The 22,236-nt window shown below is 44.8% G+C and overlaps 1 protein-coding gene across 4 annotated transcripts in view; it reads right to left on the bottom strand.

The window, feature by feature from the left end:
- Nucleotides 1-22,236, bottom strand: part of Camkmt (calmodulin-lysine N-methyltransferase) — a 351,489-nt gene continuing 329,253 nt past the window's right edge. For all 4 annotated transcript variants that reach the window (XM_055619122.1, XM_055619136.1, XM_055619129.1 and 1 more), the window contains 3 exons: nt 17,733-17,796; nt 6,266-6,397; nt 1-448 (listed from right to left, as the gene is read on the bottom strand). In XM_055619122.1, the coding sequence (XP_055475097.1) occupies nt 371-448; nt 6,266-6,397; nt 17,733-17,796 (274 nt within the window). In that variant the 3' untranslated portion in view covers nt 1-370. The remainder of the gene's footprint in view (nt 449-6,265; nt 6,398-17,732; nt 17,797-22,236) is intronic.

The raw sequence follows: 22,236 nt of genomic DNA, 5'->3' as shown, positions 1-22,236 counted from the left end.
TTTATTTATTTATTATTTATTTAACCAGAAAGAGTGATGTTTTCTGTTTACAGGGAAAGACTACTATTAACAAACAGAACAAAGACAATTATAAAAGAGGGGGACAGGTGGGAATTATCAAAAGAAATTCTGCTTTAGAGAGAAAAATATTTAGATTGCTCGCAAGCCCAATTCTGATCTCAGACAGGCTGCTGACACATAAAAACACACAGAGGTTAGGGACGGAAGAGCAACAAGCCAGGGGGGCAGAGTCCCAGAACCAAGGTGTGGAATGTGGAAGAGTGGCTGCGGTCCTGAGTCTGGGGCACCGATGGCAGAGGCCTCATCTGGTGAAAAGAGTTCCCTGTGTGTGCGGCGTTCCCTCGGCCTTCTACCCCTTTTTGGTTAAAATAAGCAGAAGGGGGTAATGGAGATTTTCTTCATATATGTCCGAGTTTTCTTCTTTCAACTGAAAATAACAGAAATACAAAGTAAGAAGAGTCAAAGTAAGGAATTTTCATTTTAGCATTAATGTTAATTTTACTATGTTTGCTACCTGAATTTATGATTCTGGAAATGAATCACAGAAAAGCAAGTCAGCGTAGTTTCCAGTGGTACTGGCATGATGGTGATATTAAAGTAAGACCCTGGGGGGGTTGTTGTTTGTTTTGTTTTGTTTTGTTTTAAGTGAAGATTGGGTGTTTCTTTCTGTTTGTTTGTTTCTTTCCATAAGAAAGTACCCAAACTGAACTTCCTCTCTCCCAGACTAGCACTAGGCTAGTCTACCTCAGTCCGGTCCTTGCTGCCCTGGTCAGCGCCACACCGCTCCACTCAGGCAGGGGTGCTGGATGACTGCCCAGAGACCATGGCAACATCCGGACACTGTGGGTCTGTGGGCTCAGACCTGTCAAAGGCCGCCTAGGTCCTCCTTGGGGCCCTTAAGGGCAGTGATTGATTCAGGACCCCACCCCCACTCCCAGGGACATATCCCAACACCTGATGGTGCTAAGGTGGATTTCTGACAGCCTTCTGTGATACAATTTTAAATCCCAGCCAACCTTCAAACCTAACACACACATTCTGGGAAATGTGGGGGAGGGGTAGACTTTATCCCTCTCCCCCATTTGGCTAGAATAAATCAGACATTTATATTTATTATATAAATAGCAGTTTGTTTCTTCTTCCTCCTCCTCTTCCGGTTTCTCTTGAGACGGGGTTTCTCTATGTGACCTTGGCTATCCTTGAGCTCACTCTGTAGACCAGCCTGGCCTTGAACTCAGAGCCAACTACCTCTGCCTCCCTGAGTGCTAGGATTAAAGGCCTGTACTACCACACCTAGCATTTTTGAGCCAACTGTTAATTTATTTTTACTTTATCAGGATCAGAAATCTTTTCACTATATAGGAAAGCAATTCTTTACTTCAAATCAGTCACTACTATTCACCCTAAAACATCCCACAAAGGCTCCACTATCATATTCTGCAACTCATATGTTCACGGCATCATTTTGAAGTACCTGTCTTTTCTACATCCTATTCCAAAATGGTGACATGTCTTCAGTACTCAGGACAGGAGTCATGAACCTACCTTCTCCACTAAGACCTAAAGCCAATTTCATTTTCTCTTCTTCTTTTCTTCCTTTCTTTCTTTCTTTCTTTCTTTCTTTCTTTCTTTCTTTCTTTCTTTCTTTCTTTCTTTCTTTTTCTTTCCTTTCTTACTTCTTTCTTTCTCTCTCTCTCTCATTTATTTTGTTTTGTTTTAAGACAGGGTTTCTGTTTGCAGCCCTAGCTGTCCTGGATCTGCAGACCAGGCTGCCCTTGAACTGGAGATCTGCCTGCTCCTGTCTCCAGAGTGCTGTGATTAAAGGCATATGCCACCACCACGCCTCACTCCTTTCTAAGCTGCTTTCCTAAGAGGAGTGCTGTGGTTACTGCTGTGACCTCATTTTGCTTTCTTGGACGTCTGCTTAGAACAGACTCTGCCACCAGAGCATCAGCAGTGTCCCTCACTCTCTGGTCTAACAGTCATGGGAATTTTGGAGGAACTGGCTCACCAAGCCTGCCGCCCAAGCTGGCTCAACGGACACACCTTAGTCACACATCGCCCTAGCAACAGAACAAGCTCATTGAAAGGTTTCTCAGAGAGGAGAGGGGTCCACAGGAGCTAAGTTCTTTTCTCGGGGACTGGGGATAAGGGAACATTGATCACTCCAATCGAGTCAGCTGACCTACTCACTCTCCAGGCAATAATATCCAGAGCCTCAAATGAGCTCTTTATAAAGTCCCTGAGGCAATTTACGGGGTAAATAATTCTTCTGTAAATATGGTTTAGAAATCACTTTTAACTTGAATTCTGTGCTGACCTCTGGAGGCCAAAGCAGAGGTTTGGCTGCCGGAAGGGGCAAGGGGCCAGCCAGAGTCCTTCCTCTGAGCCTTTCTGGAAATAGGGGGCTCCCCACTTCACAAACACCCACCTGGTTATCTCTGAACTGAGAAAACCTGTTACAGTAGAGTCCTTGAACACACACAATGTGTTAGGGAATACTGGCATGGATAGGGGAGGGGGAGGGATGTTACAAGGCTTGAGAATCATTCCATTCATCCAGGCTATACTTCTTTGCTCAATTAATAATTATAATTTTTAAGAAGTAAGAAAGCACCTTCGGGGGGAAAAAGGAACAAAAAGCAAATTGTGAATAAAACAATTTTTCAATTTCATAGGTTAAAACAGGGTCTTTGAGGACTGCACTAAATGATACAGCTGTTATTAGCAGCATTCTCTTTCCCTTCATAATTGGATGGAGCATACTCGGCCTCGATGCAGCGGGAACAGCAGCGGGAGTGGAGTTCAGACTGTTTACCCTTTACAGTAGCCACAATTATCAACAGCACACCGCACAGATTACAAGCACCAGCCACTTGTAACGTGGCATTTTGAATAGATAAGCAGAAGTGCAATATGGCCGTGCATTTCACACAATGTACTGACTTCGCAGCCCAAGCCCCCTACCCCACCCCCGTTTTTTTCTGGGCTAAGTAAAAAAAAACAAAACAAAACCAAAAAACCCACCAGAAAATAAAATCTCTGGTGGTTTGTGCCAAAGTAAAAAAAAAAAAAAAAAAGCAAAACCAACTCATGGCTTGTAAAATTATATTTCGGGAGAACATCTGAGTGGTTTCATCAGCTCATTTCAGGCCGGTGCTCGGTCTAAACCGCTGCTCTCCTGGGCTAAGCCTCTCGCCAGCTCAACAATCCTGTATCTTAGAGGTTTGCCCCACTCTACGGGGCAGTATGTCTGATGCTCAGCCTGGAGAGGCTAAGAAGAATCTGGGAAGGAGAGGGAAGCGTTTTATTTATTTATTTTTTTCTTCCTGCTGCCCGGACAAACAGAAAGGGAGTATTTGAAACCGGTGCTACACCTTTGGCTGCCTGTCCCTGAGCATGCCGGCTGCTTGGTGTGGGCACGGCTTAACAAAGGCACGGGCAGAAAGTGCAGAATGGCACCGTTTTGATTACAGGCTTGCTTTTTAACGGAAATAAAATTTCACAGTTAACAATGAGAGGTGAAAAGTTTAAGAGGCAGAGCTGTTCCCCCTGATCGCTGACTGTTAATCAGCTTCATGGGTGGTTGCCTAAATCTGTAGATTTTTTTTTTTTTTTACCTTGCACTACTGCCAAGATTGTAACTAATTTTTTCCCCTGTTGTAAGAGGAGGGGTGAAAACTCGGCATAGGAGGCAGCTGTGTATGAGTGACGTGAGGCACTAATGCAGAGGGCAAAATTAAAATTCATGAATCTCTTCACAACCATTTGTGTAACAAGATTAAGACGGGACAGCGGAAAAGAGCGGCATTATCAGGCGTCTTACAGTCCTCCAGCTGCTTACGCTCTATTCCAACACAGTAGGCCTAAGAGGATAACACGCAGCCCGAAGGGAAGCTGCTCCTCCGATGGGGAGCAGGCGCAGCCCAGGGACGGTGGGCTTTGGCCAGAGATGCAGAGGAAGAAAGCTGATTGCTGCTCAAGATGGAAAACTTTTAAGCCCTGGCTATTAGCAGGCGGCCAACAAAAGCCACCAGGGAAGAGGCTCCCTCAGCCGAGCCGGCCTCAGCTTCCTGGAGCCGCATGCAGGTGGCAGGGATAGGACACTGCCTTTGACCTCACTGGGCTGGGGCTGGGTGAGCAGGGACAGGGCTCTCCCCCTACTCATCCACTGGGTCCCTCGGGTTCCTGCTCTGCTGGGGTGTGTGTGGTGGTGGTGGTGAGGTGTGAGTCTGCTGAAAAAGAAACACAAGGGATGAGCATCCTTGCGCTAGAAGCAAGATGTCAAACTAATCGAAATAGCACTCATTAAACACACACACACACACACACACAGACACACAGACACACACACACACTCTATTTATTTATATCTTTGTCCCAGGACTGCACAGTATTTCCCCTGGGTTCTACTTCCTGAGAATGTCAACCACAAGGAAGACTGTTTTTAAGCCCATCGTCAGCAGAGGAAGGAATCTGACTTGTAAGCAAACCTAAGGCCATTTAATTATTCAAAGAGATGTATTTGTGTCTGGGCCAGTTAGTCAGTCAGTGGGGACCTACCAAGTGCAAGCTGGGTAGAGTACACAATGTGATGCTGGAAACACATTCAGAGGTTTTCTGAGCGTGCTGTGCTTAGCGGGATAGGGCACAGCACTAGAAATCAAAGGAGGAGGCTGCCAGCCACTACACACTGACACTCAAGTTCTACACAAAGGACAGGTGGCACCAAGGACTCCTTGTGCCTTGCCTGTCCCATCGTACTTCAGATGTTTCAGAGAAGAGACAAGGGGTCTCAGGGGGCAATGCCAACCATCTCTGCTGGTGGAAGGACCCACACCTTTGCTCTCCTGAGCTGGCACTAAGAAACTAAAAGCGTCTGTTGTTCCAGGGAGCAAGTAGATGACAGAATGTCAAAGCAGCATCAGCCTGACCCCTGTAGTTCCAGTCTGACCCTTAGAGAAGGCCACCGCATTGCTTTGGTTGAAGGTGCTCAGGGCCCAGGAGAGACACTTCCCCATCAGGTAACCCCTCAGAGCTATTTCTTTTGTTCTGGGGAGAGGGTAAATGGTGGGGGTGGGGGGGGAGCCTTATTACAGAGAAGCAGGTGAGATGTGACTGACTTGCCATTTGGTTCCTCTTTTCTGATTGTAAGGCGTCCTTCGATTCCACCAGGGAGAGGATGCTATTTAACTTCCAGTTCTCAACACATCATCCACTCCCACCCAACCCACAGGCTAAACGGAGCCCTAGACACACAAAGAAAACAACCCATTTCAAGGAAGTGAGAATAAGGGTCCTTTCTCTAGCTTGGGAGAGCTGATCCGTTTCGAATATGACTTTTCGGTAGCCAACATACTTATTTCTACGTTACATTAAAGAATGCTATTCACATTGTCCCAGGGGAAAATTAAGGTCAAGCTTTTCCTTCTCTGCAGTCATAGCTTGTGGAAGCATGACAAGTCAGTATCTCTCACCAAGGGCAGATGAGCTCAGCAGAGGGAGATTTCTGTAAGGCACAAAATTACACAAGAAATTCGTGTTAGGCTAGTCCCTGTGACAGGCACCAGCAAACGTGAGAATCCTAAAAACTTTTCCATGAAATACTCACCTCTTGGTGTCCTATATTGCCCTATACCCATAAATAATAAAAAGGCTGATAACACTGCTTTATGTAAGCAGGCTTAGAAATCACTCTCAGATAAGTGCTTTTGACCTAAATCTTGTAGCGCCTCAATCTGACATATAACCTCGCAACTGTGAAATTCTGTATGAGATTTAACAGTCTCAAACTGTCAACTGACCCAGCCATAAAGCAAGCAGAGATAGAGATTTACAGTCCAACATGATACAATTAGACATTCACCTTCTATTTATTTCAGTTCGGCTAAGCATTTAACCTACTTAAAAGCCGAAGGTTTTTCATTAGAAAACAAATGCATGTTTGTCATTCATTCTAAGCCGCCTCCTCTTACAACTTGCAAATTAGTCCATTATGAATGGGAAAGATTAGTTTGTTTCAGAGAAAGGGGTAAATAGGAATGGTGTCTGTAAAATCCTCCTAGACATGCAAAGATAAAAGATGGCTTTGCCACACAAAATCATCAGATACATATAGTTGTTCGGAAGCAACACACCTAAAGAGTACTTTAATCAAATATTTAGGTTACCTGCCAAAAAGTCCATGATCTCTTCAAAATGCAACGAGGATTAAAGTGTTATCTAGCAAAAGCAGAAAACTAACCTTGGAGTGGAAGTTTGAAATGTGTTCATCATAATTTTCATGTCTTTGGAGAGAGAAACCAGCTTTTTCGGCTAGACTGCAAAACTGGTTGAAAGTATTCCCTCGGCGTGGGGCAAATACCATTGCTTTCCCCTAGAACATTAAAAAAGAAATTCCCACAGTTTAAACCTGGAAAGCAACCAGACCCAACAGACATCAGTCAAAGCATTTACCTTCACCTCTCAGGTACAGAAACTTAACTGCTCTGGAGACCTAAGGGGGATGAACATTCATAGGAAGAAGCCTTTCAAGGACAGATAAGGAAAAGAATATTTCATACCCAAGTTGCCATGCTATATTGTACGATTTCCAAATAATGCATATGTAATAAACAATATGTGATCAAAAGCTGCTGTTCTGAACAATGCCATATGGCCAGTCTATTGTTTTAAGTCATGGATCTTAGAGTCTGGGGTGGCTGCTATCGCCTGTGACTCCTTCATACCTGCCAACACAGCCACAGCAGGGTTCTGACGCCTGTACATGGTAGTTTATTATGCCCTGAAGATCAGGTGCCAAGCTACTCTCCATAGAGACCAGTAACCACAGTCCACGCTGGAGCCTTCTCTCATTTCAGTCCTGTTCCTGAGCCTTTTCTGTGACCCTCCTCGTCTGGGACAAGGTTCCACAATCTAGGTTTCCATCTCCAGGGACTCCCTCTGAAAGGTCCACACTGTAAGAGGGCAACTCCCTATAGCGAGCAAGTGAGAGTGGCACTGTGCAGGCAAGCAGGCATTTCTGAATAGCTCCATAATCTGAAGAGGACTGTGGTCATGAGGAGAACCTGAGTAAAATGTACAGTGGACTTCAGAAGCCAGTGTGACAAGACCTTTCACAATGACCCTTTACTAATGCCTGGAGAGGTGTGGATCTCCCCTTGCCCTGACACGCTTGTTTCTTCATCTATTTTCCTCCCATCAAGCAGAAACAGGCACCTACCTGCTTCTGCTAGTTCCATGCTACTTTCATCTGTGAAATGTCATCCTAGGCTCTGAGAAAATGATGAAATATACTCCAGCTCCCTTTTTTTGCTTGCTGTTTGGTTGAGGCAGTGTCTTATTATGTAGTCCAGGTTAGCCCCAAATTTGCATTCTTCCTGCCTTCACCTCCCAAGATCTGCAGTTGTAGGCATGGGTTACCATGCCGAACATATTCCAGATTCTTATGACAGAAAGTTCTCGTTCATCCCTACCAGGCATTTACTGGTACTGTGGGGTGTGCCAGACAATGGGCTCAGCTACATATACATCACCTTCTCTAGTTTCCGCCTTATGAATGTATTCTCAGGCCTGTGCTACAGAAAGTTGGATAACTGGCCAAGGGGGCAGAACACAGGTTGGAGAAGACACTCATCCACCTGCCTCCAATATGGATGCCCTTTCTCTCTATTCCATAGTGTCCTTATCAGCCACAGTGATGACAATGATAATGACAGCTACCAGTGTGCTAGCTGCTTCACAGACCTTCTTTAATCCCTTCAACACCCTTCTCCACAACCTTGCAGACAGAAGACATTGTACTTTACAGGTGAGTAAGCAAGTGGTGGAGGGTTTGAAAAACAGTAGGAAGCATGGGGCGGAAGGCATCCTGGACTTGAACATGGATGCCCACCACCCATGCCTACCATCAGACAGTTGCGCCACCTCAGGGCAACCAGACTCAGAGCCAGGAGGGGTTCTGGAGCTGCTTTAGTCTGATCTCTTGATTCTGCACACAAGAACCTGCAGCCTTCCTGGCTGACCTGCTGGCTTTGCTCATCCACCTCATGGGAAGAACCAAGCCGCACAGCCCTTTGTTTTTCCTTCCAGCAAGCTGTGAGGCTCCAGTGAAGTGAATGTAAAAATAATCTGAAAAGCAAGGCTATTCAGACATAAGATTGGGAAAGATCCATATTACTCAGCCATGCTATACGAGCCCTCACCCCACTCCATCACCTGCAAGAGAAGACACTGCTACACAGCCCTGGACATCAAGTGTGTTTTCACACTGTGTTTACGCAGACATATACACACTCAGGCACATAATTACAGCAGCGCCAATCATGCCACTAGACTTAAGGTTCTGTCAGCTTTGCCAATATTAATTGCTATTTTCAGGCAGTTTTCAAACTTAGCAGCAAAAATTCATTTTCATGTGAAACTAGATATAATACACGGTCTCAGCAGGAGAGCATGGCTCTCCTTTTTTTTTTTTTTTTTTAAGGGGCAGGGGAAAGGAGGGAATACCAGTAGGTCATTTCAGTCATTTCAACAGACTGGTTGCCATCTTAGAGTTTTGAATAATGGAAGTTGTTTCATTTCGAAGTCACCTGCAAAGATTGTCATACAGTTACAATTTGAGGAGTTGATTTTTTTTACAGCTATTATCTAAGCTATATATCATAGCGTTTCAGGGTGACAGGATTCTTGGTTGGGCTGATGCTTGTATTCACAAAGTGCATGCTTCCCACATCCCCCTCACTACTGGGTTGGGAGTGGATGGTTAGCTAAGAAGTGTTTTCTGACGAAACACAATTCTTCTGCTTAAGGCTCAGTTTACCCTCTATTGCTAACACATGCATCCAGGATTGTAGCAAGCACCCCGCTTCCCGTCACAAGCCTCTACATCATTATTGCAGCTCTAGTTTTGTTCTTAGTACTTATCATCACAGACACACACTACACAGCCTGTTTGCTGTTTCTGGTCTCCTCTGGCCGGATCGCATGCTCCATGACAACAAGGGCCTCTGACGCTTCCTGCACTGCACTTCCTCAGTGCCTCGCAGATAGCAGGTACTCAGTCAATATTTGTTGAAAGAATAAACTAAATCCTGGTGCTGAATAATCTGAAAAACACCAGTCTTTGAGAATCTGAAGGCTGCATTCTATTGCTTATTCTTTTGAAGAGATTTTCTCCAAGAGGCTTTCACAGAAGCCAGCTCTAGGGCGGGACTGCAGAGGGCACCCAACTACCTAATCCAGCACCCATAGAAGGAGAAAGAGGGGGTGGTAGTGTTGGCCCAGGATTAGTTATGAGTTTTACAATTTTTTTTTTAAATTTCATTTTGTTGAGTATAGGTACTCTGTGATATGGATTCATGTTCTGGAGGACGATAGTATACAATTCATCCATTTAATGACATCTACAAAGCCCTATCGGGTGCCAGTCTCTGCCCCAGGCTGTAATAAGTGGTTTTAAGGGCAGCCACCCTTGCTCTCAGTGTCCCCAGGGGAGCAGGGCATGCCTGTGGAGAGGTACAACCAATGGATGTGCCTTACAATTTAAGCTGCAAAAAAAAAAAAAAAAAAAAAATCAAAACAAGGAAAACAATATAGATTTCAAATTGGCACATTACCTTAGAAAAATTATTTTCAATTTACCGAAGTGCAACGCCCTAAGCATTCAGCCATGGAGTCATTCTTAAAACTCACAATGGACACTCAATTGAATGTAAAATTTGACTGGTGGGCAGGAATTCTGAAGAATACACTTATTCCTGGAGAGACAAGAGAAGTTCCACTTGGCAATAACGGCACTGTTTACACCTACAGTGAGCTCCGCTGGGCTGCTCCACGCTCAGGTATTAAAGGGTGTACACTTGTGGGAAAATAAGGGTGCTTCAAATTTTTTAAAGAAAGGAATGTGCCATGCCACTGAAAGACTTTCACCCCCTTCCTCTTCCTGGCAACCAATTATTAAATACCGATTACATGTTTAAGCTTCTGCTTATTTTTGGCTTATTTACCTGGTTTCTGACATGCAGCCTTCACTCCCTTCTGCCTCTCCGGCTCCCTCTCTCTTCCCCCTTGCCTGGCTCCTCCTCTCTCACTAGCTCTTTAATTGTCAGTGGCCCCCCAGGCTTCTGCCTACTTTTTCTTCATGGTCTGCATAATTCTAGGCAACTGCACTGAAGTCCACAGCTTCAACTATCACTTAAACATCAATCATTCCCAACTGCAGCATTCACCCTGGTGAAGGGTCCACCCCCATCTTTCCAGGTGCCTCCTCATCTCTGCATGTGGACATTCTGAAAATATCTGTAACCATTCTGTCTTATGTCTTGGCTCCAAACCTTACCATTCTCAAAGCACTAGCCATCATCCTACTGCACCACCCTCCCACACGCATGCCCAGATACACAGAGCTCAGGACCTATGTGGTGTGCTATGTTTCCACACTCATGCCCAGCTAGAAACATGGGGGTGAGAGCCTGTCACTTTCTTTTCGGGGTCTCACATGGCTCAAGCTGACATCCACCCCAACCCATCCTCTTGTTTTGTCTTCCAAGTAGTGGGATTACAGGCATGTGCCACCACACCTGGTAAGGTCTTTCAAAACCTCATCGCCGTGTCCTCCTACCTTCAAGTGTGTTCTGAACTGCTTTTGAAGGGAAACTGAAGGGACGAAATGAGGACAGGGCTGGAAGCAGTTTTCCATTTTGCTCTTCTCTTCTTTCCTTCCTTCTTTCCTTCCTTCCTTCCTTCCTTCCTTCCTTCCTTCCTTCCTTCCTTCTTTCCTTCCTTCCTTCTTTCTTTCTCTCTTTTCTTTCTTTCCTTTTTTTTTGGTGCTAGATCTTGTGAATGGCATATGCTTTAGCACTGAGCCACACCTCAACCTTACTGGGATGCTGGCTAGACAGTCTTTGCAATAAAACGGGGTCTGAAAATTCCTGAGATGGGTTCTGACTTTTTGGGATGGCAGACATAGCCCCATGTGACCTGATTCGCACCATCACCTACCACTGTTTCTGGGCCTCCCATACTCTGCCCTCTAGTCAGTCTGAACTAATTACAGCTGATACGTTCTTCCATGCATCCCCTTGTCTTTAAGCTTGCGAACATCCCTGCGGGCTACAGGGTCCTTCTACCTCCACTTCTTCTTTCTTCCTGCCTGGCAAGCTCTTACTCACCCCTCAGCACCTGGATGAGACACCCTGAACCTTCGATGCCTTTTCTGACTGTCTGTGGCCTCCACACTAGGTCCTTCCCAAGCTGTCATTTCCACTCCCTGCCCCCATGGGTTACTACACTTTTGCTCTTTCTTGACCCAGCATGTGCACCTGCTTGTTTCCTTGGGGTAGGGCTATGTTCTTCCTCCATCTTCTGCTCCTACTTATTATGTGCTGAGCATCCAGGAGGCATGCAGAAAGTAAACGTCGGCTCCATACTTTCTTCTTTGGTGTCATTAGCTCCTAGATGGACGATTCCATTTAGAACTTGACCATGCTGGACTGCTGAGGAGCTTTGCTTTTCTCAAACACTCCTTTACTGCCATCTGCCTCGATCTGGCAGTATCGGAGTGGCCACACCACTGCTATACACATTCAGTGGCTCTCTCGTCAGGTCCTGTTTCTTCATCACAGTATAGTCAGCTTCTCAGTACCCAAAAGGAACTCTTTACCTTCATTTTCTGCCTCTGCCCAGGCTCCAAAGTAGACAGTCAAGACATTGCAGGCAAGCACCATGCTTTTCCATTTCTCACCATGCTTTTTCATATCCACTATGCTTTTCCATTCTCCACTATGCTTTTTCATTCTCACTGTGCTTTTCCATTCTCTACCATGCTTTTCCATTCTCACCATGCTTTTTCATACTCCACCATGCTTTTCCATTCTCCACTATGCTTTTTCGTACCCCATTGTGCTTTTCCATTCTTACCATGCTTTTTTCATACTCCACCATGCTTTTCTATCTTCCATGTGCATCCCTGCTCAGTCCACTAGATATGCTAATTAATTCTCTCCCTTTTCTTTGAGGTACAGAACATCCTGATGCCTCTGGGTTTAAGCTGCAAACAAAGACCTCTTGGGCAAACCTTCCAAGACCTCCTGTCACTCTGTGCCTGGTACCTCTTTCCTAGTCTGGCCATGCGGAGTTATAATTGCCAGTTAGCTCCTATGTGATGCTGCTCTGCTGTTGCACCTTAGTGTTCCTCATTCTACATTCACACTCTGCAGCACAGTACCAGGCAGGCCATGGTTACTTAGTAAGTATCCGATGAAACCAAACCATCAGGCCTGACCAATCTGTGGTTTGTGGGCTGCTTGCGGCAGCTTGGAGCCCAGAACAACTTTGAATGCAGCCCAACAGAAAACCCATACACTTTCTTAAAATATTATGAGAACATTCTGAGGTGGAGAACTTGATTGTGCAGCTCGTGAGTGTGAATTTTATACATGACAACTTCATGCTGCAATGTCAAAAGAGACCAAGTAGATGTTAAGGAGTAGAACAAAAGAAGAGGTCAGCCATCATTATGGAGTACTTCCTGTACACCAGTGTTTTGTTACACGGTCTAGGCAGGCCTTGAATGTGCCGCACAGTCCAGGCTACCTGGATATACCTGTATCTTAGAACATCTCACATTTTACTGAAGACAGAAATTCAAAAGCTTCATACAAGTGGTAAGAACAACACCAGGCTGTATTTTTCACTGATCACTGTGAACATGTCTCTACAGACAGATCTTCAATTCCTGGGCACCCCAGGATCTATCTACCACTTGTTGTGAAGAGCTCACAGTACTGTACATGCCGAATCAGTACCCAAGGCCCTCAGAGAGAACTTCTCAGGGCTGGGCCCATGTTCTGAGGGCCTTACAGCCTTCTAGGAGCTCTCTATTGAAACAGCCTGTTTCTACCACCAGCTGAGCAAGGGATGGCTGAATGGCCTTTCACTAAGAGCTGGGGGTAGGGTTTAGGGGGAGTCTCTGGGCCTCTGACCTGGCAGGAAAGCAAGGGGTTTTCAGTGTGGCTGCAGTCACCACATGGAGCCCACTTCTCACACATGGCAATTTCCCTGAGATAGGCAAAAAACCATGTGTGTACAGATGTAAACAGAGATGCTAGAATTTTAAAAAGATGAGGAAGTCCGTCAATAAGAAGAAATCGCTCTTCTAAAAATGGGGGCCAAACAGTTTCCAACTACAGGACTCCTCAGACGCAGGCAAGACTCCTAGGATCTTGTGACCGCTAGGCCCTGGTTTTGAAGAAGGTTATGTGAATTCCACAGCGACACTTAGATGATTAGTATTTATCATTATTATTGTTGTTGTTGTTATTGTTGTTGTGTGTTGTTGGAGTCAGAGGACAACTTCCTGTTTTGTTTTTGACAACATGGTTTCTCTGCGTAGCTCTAGCTGTCCTAGAACTCTCTATGTGGACCAGGCTGGCCTCTGACTCCCAAGTGCTGGGATTAAAGACATGCACCCCCACCTCTGGGCTTTGTTTGTTTATTTGTTGTTCTTCTTTTTCTTTCTGAGGACAACTTTCTGGTTTTCTCTCTCCATTGGGATTTCAGGGGCTTGAGCTCAGGTCAGCAGGCTTGCACCACAAGCACTTCTTCCTGCTGAACTGCCTCACTGGCCACAGCAGTATTTCCGAGCTGGGGACAATTGGTAGGCACTGCTAACCAGCTGGAGTGCTATCTGCATTGCCTCCTTGTGGGTCCTGTGGAAGGTCCCCCTGCCTGGCTGCCCAGGCTCCCCTCTGGAATACATAGCCATTTTAGAGAAAATATTAGCAGATGTCATTTGCTGTTTGTCATTGCTGTTCAACTTGCAGGCAGACTTTAAATTGCTTTTGGGTCTTCTGATATAGGACGTGGCTGTTGTCACAGACTTTAGGAAACATGGCCTTCTGCAGACACCCCATCAATCATCAGCAAAGAGAAACCACTCACTAGCAGGGGAAAGGGGAGTGAGGGACATTGCTTCTTAGGATGAGTAAAATTTACTGATAACACTTTTTTTTTAATTTCTCTTTTTTCTAGACAGTTCCTCATACCTCCTGACAGAAGACAGTAACTGTGTATGTAGTTTTTACTAGAGTTGAAGAAAATGCCTGTTTCAGGCTGGTGACATTTTTTTTTTTAAATGGAATCTGGGCCCTGGTGTGGTGACTTTCCAGGCTCTGGGACTATTTGGCTGAGGAACTGAGGTCAGCCTTAGAATCAAACATTGCTGTTGGGACAAGCCACAGACCCACCTGGAAGGCTAGGCTCTCTCTCTCTCTAAAAGCAGAAAAGCAGGGAAATGCTTCCTCTTTGTCTGTTTTATTTGTTTTTAGACCCTCTGACCCCCAAATACTGATTTGGTCAAATCAGAAATCAAGTAAAGACTCATGTCAAAAGTGGTGAGGTTGCTCCTTCCCATGGCCTGATGCCCAATCTTTATGTTGCAATTATTTAAGTCTCACCTATGTAGCCTTGGCTCTCTTTCTACATAGCAGGACTATGTGTGGTTAAAAAGTGTCAGGTTCTGCTGTTGTGGGGGTTCATGTATGGAGGAAAGCAGCAGGGGTGGATGACTATGCTCAGAAATCCCTGGGCCAGAAAAAGAGTCTTCCCTTCCTGCCAGCATTTCCCCAAGTGCTTGCAAAGGACCTTTTGTACCTTTTCCCTGATACGGTCAAAAAGTCTCCCTAAATCTTCCACAAGGAAACAAGCGCTGGTCACGTGCACCATAGTGAATTAACTGGCTTCTCTCATTTTGCAGAGACGAGACTGAGGAGACACTGAGGTTTCTAAGGATGAAAGCCACCAGCCTTTGTTTTCTGTTTCCAGAGCCTAACTGTGCCTACCTACCTTGGCAGGTGGGACTTAGCGTCCCAGAGCTGACAAACCCCATATGAGTGTGGGTGAACTCTCGCTTTGCCCAGGTTGGGGCCACATGCGTCATGACAGGAGGCTTCAGAGCCTGATAGTGCTGAACTGGATCTGAAACTCAGCTTCCCAACAGAGAGGCTGCCATTCCTTCCCAGGACCTCTGTCTCCTTATTAATCTCCAGAAGCTGGGAGAGTAATAGAAAAGGCTGGCTGTCACTACAGAAACTTAGTATGGAGTCTAGGCAGGCCTTAAATTTGCCATGCAGTCCAGGCTGCCCTTGAACTCATAATCCTGTTCCTTCAGCCTCCTGAATGATGGGATCCCAGGCATATGCCACCACACTCCCTAGCTGGGTGGCTAGTGAGCACACACTTTTCTTTTCTTTTCTTTTTCCTTTCCTTTCTTTCTTTCTTTCTTTCTTTCTTTCTTTCTTTCTTTCTTTCTCTCTCTCTCTCTCTCTCTCTCTCTCTCTCTCTCTCTCTCTCTCTCTTCTAGGAGGTCATTCCAGTATATCTCTCTTAGACCCTGAGGATTTACAGTATCTACACTGAACCACTAAAAACTCAGAACCCACCAATGCAGCCCCCATCTTATGTCCTTGGCGGACACTTTTATTATCTTCATACCCTGGCCCATAGAATCGTGAAAGAATTGTCAAGGTTCAAAATAAGTCTACACCTAGCTTTAACTGTAATGTAGCTGTCGTTTGTGATCTCAGTCTTGAAGTATGTGTCTACTCAGTGGGAAAGTCCTTTGGAAGAGCCAGCCTTGAGAGATAAAAGACTTCCCACTACCATGTGGGAACCCTCAGGCCCACCAGTCCTAGGATCCTAGTCCATGTGACCCTTCTAGGATCCAATGGATGGAGGCCCAGGGGGCAAGTCCCCTGTCTCCACAGACCTGAGATTCTGAGTGGCAGTTTCAAGAAGTCCTTATGCTACTTATTATTTCAGATTTCCTCTCTGATAGTAGCCCCTGAACTTTAAAGTACAGCACTCGGTGGCCTTGGGTGTCAGCAGTCCTGTGAGGAACCTAAGTGAGGTGCCCTATTCCCACTTCTAATGCTGCAGGCTGGGTTTGCCCTTCACCTTCCTACAGTAGCATGTGGAAGTGTTACCTGCTCCGGGGCCTGTCCTTGTCCTTTTCTGCCACAAGGTTAAGAACTGGCTATCAGTCAGTCAGTGGGTTGCAGTCCTGGCTTGGACGGGGCTGCTGTCTAAAGCCACACTTCAGACAGGGCAGAGCATAGTTCAGGGTTTAACAGCCAGTACAGAGAGACTCGAGAGATTCCAGTCCAATCTGCATTTAGGTCTATTCATAGCTTGGGCAGTTTTCTATTGTAAATCATGCAAATCTCCTGCAAACTGGAGTATTTGCCGCAAATAGGCTCTGAAGGGGTGTTGGTGGTGAGTGGAGTACTGTTTGTGCCGTGTGAGATCCGGGAGTCCTTGAAAGCATTGTGCTTCTGCATGAGACATTTTCATAGAGGCTCTGCATCCGAGCATCTCAGTGCCCTCCCTGAGAATCCTGGTCTTGCAAATGCTTGCAAGCATCCTCCAAGGCTAACAGGGGAGATGAAGAGGCTCAGCATTCCTTCTGTTGCCCTCAACTTGGGCGGCCTCTTCCATGAGGCAGCAGCCAGCAGCAGCTTGGCACATGCCCTTCCTTGCCTCCAGACCTACTCCCCACTTCACGAGCAGAATCGAGAAGGCCAATTTAATTGAATTGATTGCCACTTACAAAGCTGCGGCTACTCCTCCGAGAGGCCTATTTAAAGTTTCTGAACTACAGAGAGATAATGAAATAAAAAGCAACAGTGTAAGGCGATGGATGATTATCAAATTGCTCTGGGAGCCTTCAGTGTGAGAAAGATATAAAAGGAAGATTGAAAGGTATTAGTCTATAAGTCTCACTGAGGTCAGGAGGCTAGAGTCATTCACAAAAGACTTCAGAAACAAAACTTTAGAAAATACACAGGCACATACACAGCAGTCATATCAGATAACTGTGAGTTCTTATCTTCAATTGTACTCAGATCATTGGCCTATTTTAAATTCCTGTGGCACAGCAAACAGTCCTACATACTTGTGAGTTGTTTTTTTTTTTTTTTTAAATGCACGAGCTTTAAACTCATTTCTTACTTTAAATAGATGTATATTAACTCTCCGTTCAGTCTACAGGACCTCCTAGCCTAGTATAACAGCTCAACAAAATAAGAGTGGATACAAACTCTGTAATTTACTCACAGGCATAAATGGATATATAAATGTAAAAATGTGCACAATATTTTATGCCATGCTTGGCTTCATTGTGACCTAATATTTATAATATGTAAATAATGGCTTCCTTTTAAAGCAAAGAACTTTTAATATACAGATTCATCTGGAAGTCCCTTTTTTCTTTGATATAAACAGAAATAAAAAGAAAAAGTGTTCTTATGCAATAAATAAATACTCAACGACAAAGGTTTCCACTGAAGGGATTTAAAACGACAGAAGTCAACATAAAAATTTCAATATCATAATTCTACTTTAATATGAAGATATTGTTATCAAAGGGAAAGACTCCAGAAATTCTTTGATAAAAATAATCTCACACTATCTTTGAAGCGGTTTCATTTATTTTACTACCCACAGTGTTCCTTATCAGAAGGCCAAGGGTAAGAAGTTTCCTAGTTATGATTAGGAAAGAACCTGATAGATCAGAAGACCCAATTGAAGTTGGACATAATAAGCATTAAAGTATTACATGACATTAATCCTGCCATTCCATTACTCTCCCCATCCTTGTGCAGAGACTAATTATTCTGTAGCCAGTATTCAGGAGAAAACAGAAACATACTTACTGTGGGCTGGAGTAATCTCTTTATTGCATCAACAAGGCTGGCTCTGTACTGGTCCAGGAATAGGCTGACATTGAGAAGAGAGCACAATCCAGATTAAACTGGGCCTCCAAGCCTAATGATACCAATGGTGATAAGCACAAGGCTAATTACACATTTATATAACACTCGAGAAGGATTGTTCCCTTCCATTCAAGGGTCTTGCTAGGGGGAAATTTTAAAAAGAGATTGATTTTAAAAAGAGTGATCAGTTATCCAATGACTATCAGGCTGTCAACGCCAGGGTTCACACCTGACTGTGATGTGTTAATGTCACACAGACAATTTACAAGATGATTTTTTTTTTAAATGAGTGTCATCTGTTGGAGATGGCACACTTGGTACCTCTCCTTGTTAGAGCCCAGTTTCTAGTAGACCTGGGCTCTCTGCCTGCCAGGACCACTGTGAGGCTGTCCTCTGAAAAGCAAACTACCAGTTCCATGTACCTGAACCACTGGGGAAATATTGGTGGTGAAAGAGGATATATCTTAGTGATTTCCAACAGCTTGAAGGTAAGACCCAACCAACCAATGACCCAGGAGCCAACACCTTCCTAAGCAAAGCTCAGGTGATTCGAGCATGAGGCTGTGGTAACCCAAGGGTTTTATTCCTTGACCTCCAAGTTGATTCTTTCCTATCCACTGGGATTTTTTTTTTTTTTTTCTGCTTGGGTCTCTAGAGTATTTCTGTGTGGTTTTTGTTTGTTTGTTTATTTGTCATCTGTATGGTTGAGTTTCTCTGACCCCATTTTCACCACATCTTCTCTAACAGTTGGAATACAGTTACTTCATCTAAACAGATGTATCCACGACTCAAGTTTGGGTCACCTAGCAGTTGATGGCAAGTTAACTCACACAGTTCTATGTCTGAACGTATCTCCTCTACAGTCTTGGCCTACAGACTTGACCTCTGATGTGACTGTGTTGGTGCTATCTTGTTCTTCTGCTATAGAAGATACAGGGTCCCTCCCTATTGGAAGACTCAACATTCAAGGCACTATCTTAGAAGAAAAGATTAGGCACTTATCCCACCTGTGGGTCTCAACTCCTTTGGGGGTGGGCTGGCCCATTCACAGGGGTCCCCTACATTCATCAGAAAATACAGGTATTTCCATTATGATTCATAATAGGAATAAAATTACAGTTATAAAGAAGCAACAAAAAAATTATGGCTGGGGTCACCACAACACGAGGGGTTAAAGGGCTGCAGCATTAGTAAGGGAGAACCCCGGTCCTAGAGTCTCAAACTGGGATCCATATTTTTCTTTGCTTTATAAATTGTTCAGTCTGAGTTCTCCTGTAACCACATAGACTGCGGTGAGCTGGCAGAGTGCTTATGAAAGCCAAAACAAATTTCCTGTGGGGTTGTGGCATGGAGGGGCGAAAGCAGCCAGTGCTAGAGGAACACAGAGTAGAGTTCACTTCCAGACACTGCCGTGTGGTCCTCCTGGCATCTAAAGGAGGGCTCTGGGCACAGCTGGAGCGCCCTTCCAAGATAAAACAGCTTCTGGAGTGTGTCAATTCTACCGACTGGTGGGGCCACTTCTCTCTGGCCTCCACTGGAGGGCCCACTGTTTGGTGCGGATAAACCGTGCAGTTCAGGGTATGTGGCAGAAACTCTGAAACATGTACAGTTCTGGAGTGTCTTTGATGCCTTCTGTGTACCCGAGAGTACTAGCTCTTGGTAGGAAGGCTAACAGGAAGTGGAAGTGTGTGATTCAGGTTTAATAAAGTTCTGGCTTTGACCTTTCCATGTGACCTTGGGTAATTCCCTTTACATTAGGCCTCAGTTTTCTTGTCAATAAAGGCCCAACTATGTGGTTGTGGGGGACATCAAATTAATACATGTTAATTCATAATTGTCAACTTATGACATGAGAAGCAGTATTATGTATTGGGGCTAAGCTTTAAATAGACCAAGCTCAACTCCTAAGGAGCTTTCGTTCATTCATGGCTCACAGCATACCTAAATGGAACTGTTTTTCCATTGCCTGAGGCAGCTCATCATGGTCCTTGAAATGGAGAAAGTTTATATCCAGTGTCCACATCAGTGACTCTAAACACCTTGAGCACAGGCCTGGCCAGTGTTACTGGGCTGTATCAACATGTAAGTAGGACATTTGCCCACACAGGTGCTCTTCCCATGAGTCTCATTTTGAGAAGGGAGAGCAAGAGCTGGGTATGGTAGTACCTCTTAGCACTTGGGATGCTGAGGTCAAAGGACTATCATGGATTTGAGACCAGTCTGTGCTACCCTGTCTGAAGGAAGAAGAAGGGAAAGATGGGAGAAAGGAGGAAGAGACACTGATTGATTCTGAAATAGTCAATGCTGAGGACATAGGGCCTCGCACATGCTAAGCAAGCCCTCTATTATGAAGCTGTACTCCTGCCCTGGAAAGGTGCTTTGGGCAATGGAAACAAGAGCCTTTTCTGATGAGCTACTGACTATGCATAGACATCATTTCCACCTAGCAGCCAGGATAACCTGGGAAAACATGGTCTTTCACAAAGTTCTATCCTTAAATCCTCAAGAAAGAATATGTTTAATTTAAATGCTGCAAAGATGTTTCACTAAGTCATGGTATGCGGTGATTCACAATCAGTAAAGACTGAGGAGAAGCACATCAGATTGGAATTGTCTTTTACAAATTGTGTTCTTCAGGACACTCTTTTTTTTTTTTTTTGAACCTGAGTTTCTCTGTTTATCCTTGGCTGTCCTGGACTAGTCTACCTCAAACTCACAGAGGTCTCCCTGCTTCTGCCTCTTCGAGTGCTGAGATTACAGGTGTGTGCCACCACACCTAGATATGACACTTAATCTTATTCTTTCAGGAAGTTAGATAATATCTGCAGTTTGATATTGTTGACATATTGACTGTGTTGGCCATGTAGGCCTGCAAGAGACCTACAAAAGATCTCTGGATGGCTGGATATGCAGCAGCTATTCAAAGGACTCTTCTTATTTCTGCACTCCCTGAGAGCTGGCGAGACTGCTAGGAAGAGATGAACAGCACAGCGCCGCGGGCTGGGCCTCCAGTGTGCCCTTTCAAAGCACTCTTTCCACTGAGCGCTGGTAAAGGTGACAAAGAGGTTAACATCACAGCAAACTGCAAAGTGCAGCTTTAACACCCGGAATGCATTCCGAACACAGTCATTTCAAAGGTAATGGCATCTACCCCATCGTTCCAAATCAAATTTCCCAAAAGTAATTCTTGTAGCCCTCTAAAAGATCTTTATTCCATGCAAGCTCACTTTTCTACTTAGCTTCCATGCAGAATTCATAACGCTTTGTGGGGTACGTCATATGAGCAATTTCAATGTGCTTTAGTGGGAGTGATATGTAATCTCCTGAAAATTCACCCCTTAAATAAGTCCTAATGGCTTGGAGAACAGCGGTCGCTTAAGTGGATCTATTTAAAAAGGCTGAGTGGGTCAGTGATGGGGATGGAGATAACTTTCAGCTCTCCCTTCAGTTGCAGATCAAAATACCCTGACGGTCCAGTTTGGCCATTATCACACACACTCTCTCCTGCATGCATGCACCTCTGGGCCACTGCCCGTGGCAGCAACAGTCGCTTTGTTCCATTGATCCGAATCAGATTTTCTGACAAAGGAGAGGTGTTCAATCCTTCTCATCACTTCCTTAATGAAGAATCCCAGCTGTATGCAGGGCTTGGAGCAGCTACAGGTATTCTAGAGAAACTGATTCATACAGAACATTAGGAGATAGTTCTTTTTGTCAGAAAGAAGACCCCTATGCAGTCTTCATGGTGAGACCTGCTGTTTTAGATTTTACCTTCAACAAGGTAAAATTCCTGACCCTATTTTGGAGGGACTGCCCAGTGATGCCCTGTTCTAACTTCACTTGCCTCTGCCCCTTTAGTTGTGAGAATCTGGGCAGTTCGGGGATGTCGCAGAGGCTGAGTCTTCTCAGGTGAGGCAAAAGCGCTGATTACGCTGGAGCTAGAGACCTTGTCAGGGGCCAGGGACTGTGAGCTGTGATTAGGCTGCAAAACAACGGACTTTTCAGGCCCATGGTATTTCCATTTTGAGGGAGGAAAAAAACAAACAAACAAACAAACAAAAACCAAAACCTTTCTCACAAAACAATTTAAAAGCCAAATATTTCTTCATTGTTTAGAAGAAAGGAAAGAGAATTGGGAAGAGGAAAACAACTTATAAATAATCTGTGGTGTGTAATCAGTGTGGAGATGCTGACAGAGGCCGTGAAAGCAGGGTAACAGGCCCCTGGGCTTTCTCCCATTCCTCTCTCGAGCCTTCAGCTTCAGACACATATGTTCCCTGACTGTCCTGTATATCCAGCTTTATGGGTCAGGCAGTGGGTGGCATTTCAGACATGCTTTCCTAGCCTTGTGAGAATTCAAAGGCACAAAGTCATTTCTATATTTGCAGAACTGCAATAAACTGGATAGCCATCAAATGGTAAAGATAAACGGAAGGAGTCATTG

Source organism: Psammomys obesus, unplaced genomic scaffold (assembly GCF_907164565.1).
Source record: "Psammomys obesus unplaced genomic scaffold, mPsaObe1.curated_primary_1811, whole genome shotgun sequence".
Taxonomy (NCBI): domain Eukaryota; kingdom Metazoa; phylum Chordata; class Mammalia; order Rodentia; family Muridae; genus Psammomys; species Psammomys obesus.
The sequence above is the reverse complement of the archived record's forward strand: the minus strand, read 5'-3'. Positions and strand labels throughout refer to the sequence as shown.